General features: G+C 38.9%; 2 protein-coding genes across 2 annotated transcripts in view; both read right to left on the bottom strand.

The window, feature by feature from the left end:
* LOC128861614 (dynein axonemal heavy chain 12) overlaps positions 1-7,899 on the bottom strand; it is a 28,233-nt gene extending 20,334 nt beyond the window's left edge. Inside the window, exons 1-2 of the mRNA XM_054099867.1 lie at positions 5,840-7,899; positions 3,999-4,179 (exon numbers count right to left, since the gene is read on the bottom strand). Coding sequence (XP_053955842.1) covers positions 3,999-4,179; positions 5,840-7,899 — 2,241 coding nt within the window. The remainder of the gene's footprint in view (positions 1-3,998; positions 4,180-5,839) is intronic.
* A 3,114-nt stretch (positions 7,900-11,013) lies between these two features.
* LOC128861586 (uncharacterized) lies at positions 11,014-12,420 on the bottom strand. The gene is made up of 2 exons (XM_054099826.1): positions 12,272-12,420; positions 11,014-11,928 (listed from the first exon to the last, which is right to left on the bottom strand). The coding sequence occupies exon 2, from the start codon at positions 11,519-11,521 to the stop codon at positions 11,138-11,140; it is 384 nt and encodes a 127-aa protein (XP_053955801.1). The 5' UTR covers positions 11,522-11,928; positions 12,272-12,420; the 3' UTR covers positions 11,014-11,137.
* Between the last annotated feature and the right edge of the window lie 634 nt (positions 12,421-13,054).

The following is a 13,054-nucleotide window of genomic DNA, read 5'->3' on the forward strand; positions in this document are numbered from 1 at the left end:
AATGGGATTTACCGAGAATTTGGGGGCCTGGGTGCCTCACGAGCTCAACGAAAAAAACAAAGAAAATCGCATTCAAGTTCTTTAGCAAGCGGACCAAATCACTTTTTGGCGGTTGGAAACCATTGTATTATAGATGAGCTAAAGCAAGAGGGGCCGCCGTAGCCGATTGTGCGTGACTACTATTCGGAGGTAGCCCGGTTCGAAACTCCGTGCATAAAACACAAAATGATAGAAACAGTGTTCTCTAACAACGGTCGCCCCCCGGCATGCAATAGGAAGCCTCCGTATATTTCTGCTCCTCATAAAAAACATCTTCCGTTCGGAGTCGGCTTAAAACTATAGGACCGTCATTTTGTGTAACAACAACAAGAAGCACGCTACAAAAGAGAGGAGGAGCTCAGCCAAACACCCAATAAAGGGTGTACGCTCCAATTGTACTATTTATGTATATGTAAGTACGAAGCAGAGGAGGATGGTTCCATGTGTAGAAGTCCACGCAAGTGGGGAAAGTTACTGATCGCCATTCACTTGGGAGTGGCCAGGACGATTCTTCTGCATATGGTTCAAGCAGCTCACAACGGCCGGGATTAGCCCACGTATCCTCTGGGTAGCTTCCGAACACCCGTTCGGGAGTGAGCTAAAGTGAGAAGGCGAAACATTCCAGGATAGCTGGTTGTGCGTTGGGTTTGGGACCCGCCACTTAAAAATCCCCCCCAATGAAAACTTTAAAAAAGCCTCGGATGAGACCTCCCTATACTGATGACGACCCCTGCAAACGAACTAAGGACTATGATTTGAGGGCACGCACCTGGAATGTCCGGTCCCTTAATGGGGAGGGTGCCTCCGCCCGGCTGGTTGATGTCCTCGTGAGAGTAAAGGCTGACATCACTGCCATCCAAGAGATGCGATGGACGGGGCAAGGAAAGAAAACCATAGGACCTTGCGACGTCTACTACAGCTGCCATGTAAAGGAGCGCAAATTCGGTGTCGGATTTGTTGTGGGAGAGAGACTTCGTCGCCAAGTACTGTCGTTCACTCCGGTGGACGAGCGTCTCGCAACAATCCGCATCAAAGCCCGTTTTTTTAACATATCGCTAATTTGCGCCCACCCCCCGACGGAAGAGAAGGACGATGCGACCAAAGATTCTTTCTATGAGCGCCTGGAACGTTCCTATGAGCGCTGCCCCCGCCACGACATAAAAATCGTGCTTGGCGACTTCAACCCCAGGGTGGGCAAGGAGGGAATTTTTGGTCCCACAGTCGGAAAATTCAGCCTACACAACGAAACATCCGGTAACGGACAGAGGCTGATCGACTTCGCCGGGGCCCGAAACATGGTAGTCTGCAGCACCAGATTCCAGCATAAAAAGATACACCAAGCTACCTGGCTGTCCCCTGATCGAAAAACGCGAAACCAGATCGATCATGTTGTGATAGATGGAAGACACGCTTCTAGTGTATTAGATGTACGTACGATCCGAGGACCCAACATTGACTCGGATCACTACCTTGTTGCAGCCAAACTGCGCACGCGCCTCTGTGCAGCAAAAAACGTGCATCTACCTACGCAAAGAATGTTCGACCTCGAAAAGCTGCAATCACAACAGACAGCCAGAAGATTCGCCACTCGACTCTCACTCCTGCTCTCAGAGAGTACTGCCCAACAAACCGGCATCCACGAACAATGGAGCAACATTTCTCGTTCTCTACGTACCGCCGCCGAAGAAGAAATCGGATTCCGGCGAGCCCGAAAAAACAATTGGTACGACGAGGAATGTTATGCTGCCGCAGAAAGAAAGGATGCCGCCTATAGAGCCACGCTGCGATCGGGCGCAACGCGAGCCATGTGGGATCGCTACAGAGAGCTGAAAAAGGAAGAGAGACGTATTATCCGACAGAAGAAACGAGAGGCCGAAATACGTGAGTGCGAAGAGCTTGAGATGCTGGCCAACAGGAACAACGCCCGAAAATTCTACCAGAAAGTTCGGCGGCTTACAGAAGGTTTTAAGACCGGGGCGTTTTCCTGTAAGAACAAAGACGGCGAACTGGTGACCGACGTACAGAGCAATCTTAAATTATGGAGGGAACACTTCTCGAACCTATTAAACAGTGACAGCTGCGCATGTCACCGAGAAAGTGAAGATCCCGATACCCCAATCGTTGACGACGGAATTGTCGTTCCGCTACCCGACCATGACGAGGTGAGAATAGCAATATCACGGCTAAAGAACAACAAAGCCGCGGGCGCCGACGGACTGCCGGCTGAGCTATTCAAACATGGCGGCGAGGAGCTGGTAAGGTGCATGCATCAGCTCCTATGCAAAATATGGTCGGATGAAAGCATGCCTGCCGATTGGAATTTAAGTGTGCTCTGCCCAATCCATAAGAAGGGCGATCCTGCAATTTGTGCCAATTACCGCGGGATTAGTCTTCTAAATATCGCCTATAAGGTTCTAGCGAGCGTATTGTGTGAAAGGCTGAAGCCCACCGTCAACCAACTGATTGGACCTTATCAGTGTGGCTTCAGACCTGGAAAGTCTACCATCGACCAAATATTCTCAATACGCCAAATCTTGGAAAAGACCCATGAAAGGAGAATCGACACACACCATCTTTTCGTCGACTTCAAAGCTGAATTCGACAGTACGGAAAGGAGTTACCTGTATGCCGCTATGTCTGAATTTGGTATCCCCGCAAAACTAATACGGCTATGTAAGATGACGTTGCTCAACACCAACAGCGCCGTCAGAATTGGAAAGGACCTATCCGAGCCGTTTGATACCAAACGAGGTTTCAGACAGGGTGACTCCCTGTCGTGTGACTTCTTTAACCTGATGTTGGAGAGCATCGTGCGAGCCGCAGAACTTAATCGCTCAGGCACAATTTTTTATAAGAGCGTACAATTGCTGGCGTATGCCGATGATATTGACATCATCGGCCTTAACAACCGCGCTGTTAGTTCTGCCTTCTCCAAACTGGATAAAGAGACAAAGCGAATGGGTCTGGTGGTGAACGAGGACAAAACGAAGTACCTCCTGTCTTCAAACAAACAGTCGGCGCACTCGCGTATCGGCACCCACGTCACTGTTGACAGTTATAATTTTGAGGTTGTAAAAGACTTCGTCTATTTAGGAACCAGCATTAACACCGATAACAATGTCAGCCTTGAAATCCAACGTAGAATCTCTCTTGCCAACAAGTGCTACTTTGGACTAAGTAGGCAATTGAGTAGTAAAGTCCTCTCTCGACGAACAAAACTAACACTCTACAAGACTCTCATCATGCCCGTCCTAACGTATGGCGCAGAAGCTTGGACGATGACAACATCCGATGAAGCGACGCTTGGAGTGTTCGAGAGAAAGATTCTGCGTAAGATTTTTGGACCTTTGCACGTTGGCAACAGCGAATATCGCAGACGATGGAACGATGAGCTGTATGAGCTTTACGACGACATAGACATAGCGCAGCGAATAAAGATCCAGTGGCTACGTTGGCTGGGTCATGTCGTCCGAATGGATACAAACGCTCCGGCTTTGAAAGTATTCGATGCGGTACCAGCTGGTGGTAGCAGAGGAAGAGGGCGGCCTCCTCTGCGTTGGAAAGATCAGGTGGAGAAGGACTTGGCTTCACTTGGTGTGTCCAACTGGCGCCGGTTAGCACGAGAAAGAAACGACTGGCGCGCTTTGTTAAACTCGGCCAAAATCGCTTAAGCGGTTATAGCGCCAATTAAGAAGAAGAAGTACGAAGCAGAAGAGACTCCTATAATCGTACTGGCAAACCCACAATGGTACAACGTCAGACAAAGTTCTCACTTGGATAGCATAACCTCAGGTTTAAACACCTTATTAACTTTCCAAACAAAACAAAAACCAACTAAGAATGCTCGTAGACTGCAAAGTCACCTATCTATCTACCTAGCTTATGATATATATTTACCATATATGTTTATGTATGTATGTATATAAGAATATGTTTGCATTGAATTTTCTTGTATTTACCCGGAACATGCATATTGGATTTTCTATTTGGTCTTGTCTGATTTTTACGCGATAGTATTTTTGACATTTTTGGAATTCTTTTAAAAAGTCTTCAGTAGTTTCTTCTACGAATTTCGGCTCCAAATACTCAAATGGTCCATACATCCAAACATTCAAGTAACGCATCCATTCGATACAGGATCTTTAATAAACACATAAATTAAAATAAAGAAATTAATTGTTGTACTGCTGTGGACTGTTGACTGTGTTGACTAAATTTTTTTAGTCCAACAAACTCATAGAAAATGCGAGTTATGCTTGTAATATCAGACGGTCGCACGGAAATTTGGTCTTAACATATAACAAGTGGGCTGGGCGTCGTTTTTATCCGACCTCATTAATATGATACATGCATACAGTCGTGTCTAAATGAGATGGTGACCAAAACGTAGTCCATGTCTGGACGAATTTTATTAAGTCGTTATCAAAATGCATGCACTTACCCAAATGGGGTCGTGGCACCGCTAACATTTCAAAATTTTACTTCCGAAGTATTTTTTTTTTGCATAGTTATGACGTCTTTTTTTATTAAAATATAATATGAAATTATTATTATACGGTAGGTGAGCATTAGTATTGACTGATTTGGCCCGTTTTCAATACTAACCAACATTGTACATACAGGGTGAACGATATGAAGCTCATGACATCAACGTCAAAATTGCTCTAATGAGAGTTCAATATATTGTTTATAAGTCATCAAAAGAATTTGCATCTCAGTTTTGTTGAATTTTTTTTTTGCTGCGAAGGAATTCAAACGTGTAATAGTGTGATTGCGTTATATTTGGCTGGAAAATCACAACCAGCAATTGTTCGTGAGCTCAGTCACCTCAAAGTGAATAAAATGTTTGTGTATCGCACTATAAAACGTTACAATGATACTGGTAGCATTGCAAAACGCTATGGAGGTGGACCAAAAAAAACCGCAACAACGCCAGAAATGGTTCAGAAAGTGGCTCGACTTGAACGAAATCCACGTCGAAGTGGAAGAAAAATTGCCAAAGAACTGAAAATATCGCAAGGCAGCATTCGACGCATATTGAAAAATGAGCTCAAGGCCAAGGCTTACAAGTTCCAAAAAGCACACGATCTTTCACTCCAGCAAAAGTTCGGTGCGAAAGAGCAAAGGAGTTGTTGCGCTTGCACGAACGTGGCGAATTTCCTAACATTGTGTTTTCTGATGAAAAAAATTTCCCAGTTGAGCAGTTCATAAACACTCAAAACGATCGTGTTTACTTGACCGAACGCTGAAAAAAGCGATTATACGAGAATGGGCCAAAATACCTCAAGATCACATCCGTACAGCATGTAACTCATTTTTTGACCGTTTGCAGGCTATAGTCAAGGCAAAAGGTGGTCATATCGAGCTAAAGTGAATATATGTTCAAATTGTAATCATTTTTGAACAGTTTTGTCTTTGAAATCAATAAAAACTAATTTCACACAAAAAACTTATGGTGTTTTGAATAGGTAACACTTCATATCGTTCTGAAAAATAATCAATTTTCATTGAAATGTATTAATTTTTGCTCAAGTTATCGGTTGGACGCACGGGTGGACAGACATGACTACATCGACTTCTCTCATCATTCTGAGCCTTTTGGAATGCATCTATTTCGATTTTTTTATACTGTTAGATACAACCATTATGATTTCGAACAGAATTACAATTGAGATCACGAAACGATTAACCGAGAAATAAACTTACTGCGGAAATTATGTAAGTCAAATGAAAATGTGTCTATGACCCCTTCTAAATATAATACATACTTGTATATGGCAGATTACTAAGTAATACATACTTCATTAATTCGGCAAATGGTATTATGAAACCTTTCATTATTTCCAATTTCGGATACTGCGTTTGCGCCATCTTAAATAATTTCTCCTCTTTATTGATCCAGTTTACGTAGTCGTCAAATGTCTTCAATTGGCCTATGAAATTTTGTAATAGTATATAACTATGACGGAACTGTTCTGGTTCGCTCATATCATCAATAATTGTCAAATTCGGTATCATCGCCTCTATATCCTCATTGAGTTTCTTAATGACATCCTGCAAATGCTCCTCAAAGAGGAATTTGTAATGCTCTTGCTGTGAGGCATTGTAATCACAGATTTCATTAATATCATTTAACCATTTAATGGTGCGAATAGTAAGATTGAAATGGTATGGATCCATTTCGGTCAATTCAACGAGATTTGTGCCAACCTCTAGACAATATTGTATTCGATCTCTCAATTCGAATATAAGCTCCTTTTTCACTCGTATCATGTACTCTCCACTCTCGAGCAGTTCCTCTGTTGATCTTGGTATAGTCAATGCCTTTACTTTGATATCCTCAAAAGCAGCACAAATTTCTTCTTCTGCCTTAATGTGTTCTTGAACGATCTGCTCGGTGATGCATGCAATTAGGTCATCCGCAATTTCACGTAAGGAAACAATGGCCGCCTTATTGCAGATTACAACCATTTGGAAAAAATCATTTTCTGGTTCGCTTTGTAACATATTTATATACTGGAAATAGGTCGCGATGCGTTTGAAGTACTCTTCAAACTCGTGCGATTCACTCAAGAACTCGTCGAGGTCCTTGCGCACATCTTGCGCATACAAATTGTAATATTTGGATTGATAACCATCAATGTACTCTTGTATCGATTGATAGGTTCGGATAAGAGCATTTCTAAATTCCAATTTAAATTCGTTAAGCCAGTTTTCGTTCATAGATATGCGTAGATAAGGGGCTGCAATGTTGACAAAAGTTGAATCGACTTGCGGCTCAAGAGGTTCTATTTTGGTCAGCACCTGTGCAATTGCGTCCACTAGATTCTCATACATGTCGTATATTGTTTCCAAACTCGGATCTAAATTGATTGAGTTCTCTGCTTCATTGTATACCATATTAATTTTTAGTATGGGAATTTTGCGTTCTAAGCTACCCACTCGTAGGAACTCATATAATGTATTTATTTTCAGCATATTTATTTGTCTATTAATAAGAGCTTCTAGGCACTTGAACATTCGCCATCTTAACCGATTTGGTACTGTGTTTTTGCGAAAATGCCGACGTATTACCGATACAATTCTGGGATACCAAGTCCAACGTAGAAAGTTACTTACTTCTTCTAAATTATTCTCCACGTATTTTACGAACGTTTTATAAAACAGCGCTTCCCGTCCACCTAGTCCTACGACCGCCTGCAAATGACTTGCGCCGATCATGACCGGATCTAAGGCAACCATGGTTTTTGGAAACTCCGATTCGGAAGAATTCAAAATTAATCGCACTTGTGGGTATACAATAAGTAACTTCCTGCTGATCTTGCGTTTATTTTCCAAAAATTTCGGATAATTTTCCGTACGTCCAGGTAATTTAAAATGAAAATCTTTGCGTGGAAGACTAAATTGTGCAGGATCTTCGTCGGTGAATTCCGGATGCACTAGTATGCAGTTCATGCTGTAAATTTTCATGAGACGATCGAATTCCTCGTGCACGTCTTTCATATAGTTATCGACAAGTTCGGGATATTTGACTTTTAAACGATTGGGTGCATAGCTAAGAATCTTCTTTTCGGTTTTCCTTAACATTTTTGGCACTTCTATTTTACGTACCTCACGCCGCAAATTGTCAACGTAATTATATTCGGGCAGCTGACGGATATCAGGGTCCGGTGGCGGTGGCTTGCGACACAAATTTACTTTTTCAACGGCAGCGCGATATTTCAGAAACCTTGAATGCCGTTCCCGTTGCACATTTGCGAGGCGAAATTTAAGCAGCGGGTTTTTCATATATCCTTCATTGTCGTATTTCTTCAAGTTCGAAGGAGGATGATACATCTGTTCCAGTTTTTGTGTAAACATTGCGTTAGAGTCTATAAACTCGTTGTGAATGCGTAGATGTTAAATGAAGCAAATTCTAAAATAAAATGCCCAGTATTTTCAGTTTGATAGACGTTGTTGAGTTTTAAAATTTACTTGGAAACGATACACTTATGCATGGACATAAATAATTTTTGTTGCCAGGTAATCGACGCGTGCAATATTATTATTTATTTATTTAGTATAGGCTAGGTTATGAGGTTGCCCATGAGATGGGCCACATGGACGACAAATTAGAATCGTCCATTGTGATACCATTTATTTATTTAGTCAAACACATAACCTTAAGTTATTTTCAAAATTTTTTCACATTAAAACTATATTGGAACAATTGAACCTTGGATTACATTATATATACTTAATTAGTTCTGCCATAAGTTCTGTTAAAAGTTAATTCTGTTATAGATATGAAATGATAATACTTTTTTTAATGAATATAGTTTTATTTAATCATGTAATAATTCAAAATAATAATAAATGTTCATTCCAAATGGTCAACTGCTTCACCACGCAAAAATTCGTAGATATGGAGAAATGTTACTTTTTTACAAGACATGAAGATATTGTATGAAGACAACACCGAACTCCTGGAGCACGGGAATTGTGGCGTCTCATTTCACGCGCACTGTTACGCTTCTCTAATCAGTCGTTGTTCAGATTATAAATGCATAGACCTCAACGAAGTAGCATGGAAAATAGCTGCATTGATTTTTTCTTCCGTTAACTGGCTCTCAAGGAATCTGAAAGAATGAGCTGATTGGCCGGCATAACCGGAGTCATGACAGCGATTTGTTTACGAAAAAACTGAGATTGTGTTGGTGATATAAGAAAAAATCAACAAGTTGCTTCGTTGCCGTCTAAACATTATCTAAGGAGGAGGAAGATTGGACGAGTGTGTGAATACGTGTGAAATGAGCGAGCAAAATTCTGACATCGAATCACCGGTGACGTGGCAGTCAAAGTTATTCGCTCAATTTCGATTTCACCATAGCTGAAGGCCAAACCTGGTAATCTATCATCCTTGGTAGGTATACATACCTCATCTTCGGCCATATATTTTGTCTAAGTTATGACATTTTTTTGTGATAAATAAATTATTGGCATGAACAAAGTCTTCGAAATACTCACTTCATAGAGCGGCCAAAATGAGGCGAAGAATCCCACATCCTCGGTCAAATTCGGCAGCAGCCAGAAATGCACTTTTCCATAAGTTAACGCCCAAACGATTGTAAATATAATTAGCCGTATCACCGTCAATGCCAATATTACGAAATAAAAGAAGATAGTTAAAAGGTATAGGAGACAACAAAAATTTGTTGGATACTTTCAGCAATATTCTGCAAAATAACGACATAATTCATGTCTGAAGCGCAAAGTCCCCTTTAAGCTTCCAGTTTTTAAGGGAAAAGCGGCCAGAGAGCGCAAATATTAAGGTTCAATCACCAGATAACTATATTTTATTGGAACTTAAGCAAATCATCAAAATATACAGAAGCAATTCGCTTGCCAAATACAAATTTGTTGTCATAAAGTTTTTTAGAGTAGACCTATCTTCCGATATTATTTCATAATACATCAAGACATGGCACATACCAGCTATGTTCCAATGGCTAATGGAAGGGATCCGGAAAAAATTTTCCACACAAATGCAACAACAACGATGTGATCCTGATAGAGATCGTATTCAATTTATGATCCGATTTGTACGTTTTGTTTTTGGTCGTGGATAGGACAAGAAAACAAGGTAAATATCACAATGAGTATTCAACTCGCAATCGTACAATAACGTCGGTACTGAATACGTTTTAGCTAGAACCAGTCGAGTTTTCTCTGGGATGAAGAGCTGAGTGTCAAAGTTCTATTAAATATAACCCATGAATTTTTAACAATGTAAGCATTTTGAATCACACATCAAGTTTGAAAATTTCCTTATTTATGAGCGTTGCTATTTATATTGCTCGTCTCATGCCTATAAGTCTCAAGTCCTTGGAAATCCGTAGGTCTATACTGTGCCCGTCTTTTACTCATAATATTATTACTAAATTAATTGATTGCCCCTACTTGTTGTAAAGCATTCGATTTAATGTTCCCCAGCGATCTCTTAGGAACTTCTACCCTTTTTATGGGGGAAACTTTAAAACTAAGTATGCCAGTAATGCTCCTATTACTCATGCTTTTCGGGAATTAAACACCGTTCATAATGATGGCGTTCTCGATTTTTCGCTTTCAAGATAGCATTTTTAAATCTCTTGAATTCTATGTTATAGTTGTTTTTAAATGGCTCAAAATCACCAAGGTTGCGAATTTCAAAATCGGTTTTATGACAAAAAAAATTGCAAGCTATATTATAATGATGACTATTAGTTTATACTGTTGCTTAATTTGAATATTTTTAAACTTTACAGGGCAGCGCACAGAATTCTTTATTTTTTTAGTAATATTGCTTAGTAGTAAATATCTTGCAGAAAACCATCATTTCGGGAACGTTTTCCTAAGTTTCATAAAATCCGCAAAAACCAAACAAAGCGCAGAATTTGAGCTTTGTTTAAAAACATGGGTATATAATGTATCTATATTGAATAAGCAATAATGAAATCAATACATTCAAAATTTTCTACAAGCAAAATACGTCAAAAAATTAAAGAAGTTGCTATTATTCCGCATAAAATTTAAGAAATTTCAAAATATTTCAAACTCTTATAATCAAATTAACGTAATATGTACAGAACAAAAGTTCTGTAATCTAATAAATATATATATAATATAATATTTAATACCTCCATTTATGCGTATTTTATTGAAATATTGGAATGTTCCCGAAAATGATCAACCGTTCCCGGAATGACAAAAATGTTCTCGAAATGATGATATTGATATAATTTGGTAGAAATAAGGACATATTTAAATTATAAACAACCGTTTAAAGAATTAAGTTATTTATTTATTTATTTTTTTACAAAACTTATTATTTTTCAAAAACATCAATATCATTATCAAAATAATAATATTCTTGACATTTTTCTTTTTTTAGCGTCGGTATTGGAATTTTATTTGCTCAAAATCAATATATGATATATCCTTAGATTCCAGCTTAAATTTTCTAATATTGTTACGCACAGATATCAAAAAGGGTACTAAGATTTCTTCATCATCGTCATCGACACATGTCTGGCAGGTAGCAACATATCTGAAGCAAATATTTGGCTTCTCAGTAGGAACTTTAACAAGCAATAATGTCCCAGGGGATACGAGATTTGGATTCTTTGCAATAAGACGTATTTGCTTCAACATCAATCTGTTTAACTTTAATCTGCTGACGACGAGATATTGTCTCTAAATCTTCATTGTCCGAGGAAGATGACCAGTATTCAGATTCATAGATGCTTACTCTATTTTTAAATCTCAAATCGTTATCTGTGATTATGGGCTCTTCGTCAACAGGAGATTCAAATGCAGGCATTAAAACTTCCTCAGGTTCAACTGCACTCATATTACAAAGGCTAGAAAGCCTCGATAGTTTTAGCTCTTTATGAAAATGTTCGTATCGATATAATTGTATTAAAACGTCTAGTCCTTTTTGCCAGTACACTTTTGTGATGTCCATTATACCTGGAATAGCATCCAGAGTCTTCGGAACGCGGTTTTTCTCCTAAATCACGTTGTCTTCTGGGATTACTTTTACTTCGATAGCAGCATTTTTGAACAAATCGGCGAATTCTGAGGCTGTTCTAACATCATCACCCATCAAGACATGTCTGTCAGCTGTTCTTTTTAGGTATCCTCCTACACCATCCATTGGGCCTTTACCATGACCAGCCTCGCCTTGTTTTCTATAATATTCTCTGTCCTTAGCCCGTTTAATTTCTTTCTGCTCTTCAGTCATCTTATCCAAAAACTTTCTTCTTCTAGCATTCGCCTTTTATCTTTGGCGCAAATAAGCTGCAATATCCTTTTTAAGCTTTTTTTGAGATTTTTTTTTTATTTTTTTCTTTATCAGGAGTTTCCATTATGCTGTAATTATAAAGAGACAAAATTTTAAAATAAATTTATTAAAAAATTGTAAATGATTCGCCCTTAGAAATAATAATCATCATTCGGGAACGTGTCATCATGTCCGGGAACGTTTCCGAAATGACCGTTCACGAAATGACGATTTTAAATAAGCGCGCGCTTTGATTAGACGGCGGCCATCTTAAATGCGATCTGGGCTTGCCAATAGGAAAATGTGTGAGTTTACTTTGTTATTTCGTGTCGTAAAAAAGAATTTCATCAATAATTAAATGTAATAATTACGTTCACGAAATGACGGACTATTGATGTACGCTCTACGAATAATGAATTGAAAGGTACTTACCATTTAGATTTATTTTATTTGACGATAAATACTCTTACAGCCCGCTTTGTTATTGTTTTCTTCCTCGACTGACGTTAGACACCGAATGGCTGCATTCACTTAAAATTATTTTTGATCTATTATCGAAACGTTCACTGAAATGACTTGTGCGGTATCGGACAAACTATATTGGATATTTTTATAGTTAAAAATAAATAATCTTTTAGTATCCTTTCTAAAACTAAATTTTGTATAAAAAATACGATGTATTAGGTAATGAAATGGGTAACTTACCTCAAATTTTTATATTAAATTTTGGACTTGTTGCTGAAGATTGTACATTAGGACGCGTTCCCGAAATGATTATCCATGCATGTATATTGATTTTATTTAAAATTTGCTTTATTAATTAGTTATATTGTTTCATGTACACACAAAACAGGTTAGTTGAAGTAATTTATTAATTTTTTTTTCTCAAATAAGTCAAGATTTAAGATATTAAATTGCTAGCAAAGCCAATTCTGCACCTTGGTGATTTTGAGCCAAATACGTGTAATATATCAGTAGTTTAATCTAATTATACCTTCACATATACATAAGTAGATGATCTACTTTTTCGTGCTTAACTCCCAACCCGTAATTAAAAAGCGATGTTTCTCATACAAAATTTCTCTTTAAGCAACTTTTGTATCTAGTCTTGAGCACTTCTAGTGTTATCAGACGCTACCTGACGTTTCCATTGGAAAGTTTGACATATTTTTCCATGAACGCACTCAGAATGGTATTGAGCCGTGAACATTCTCA

This window comes from Anastrepha ludens, chromosome 4 (assembly GCF_028408465.1).
Source record: "Anastrepha ludens isolate Willacy chromosome 4, idAnaLude1.1, whole genome shotgun sequence".
Lineage (NCBI taxonomy): Eukaryota > Metazoa > Arthropoda > Insecta > Diptera > Tephritidae > Anastrepha > Anastrepha ludens.

Excerpts from the sequence above, each read along its gene's own strand:
- LOC128861586 (XM_054099826.1), bottom strand. The coding sequence starts at position 11,521 with ATGGACATCACAAAAGTGTACTGGCAAAAAGGACTAGACGTTTTAATA.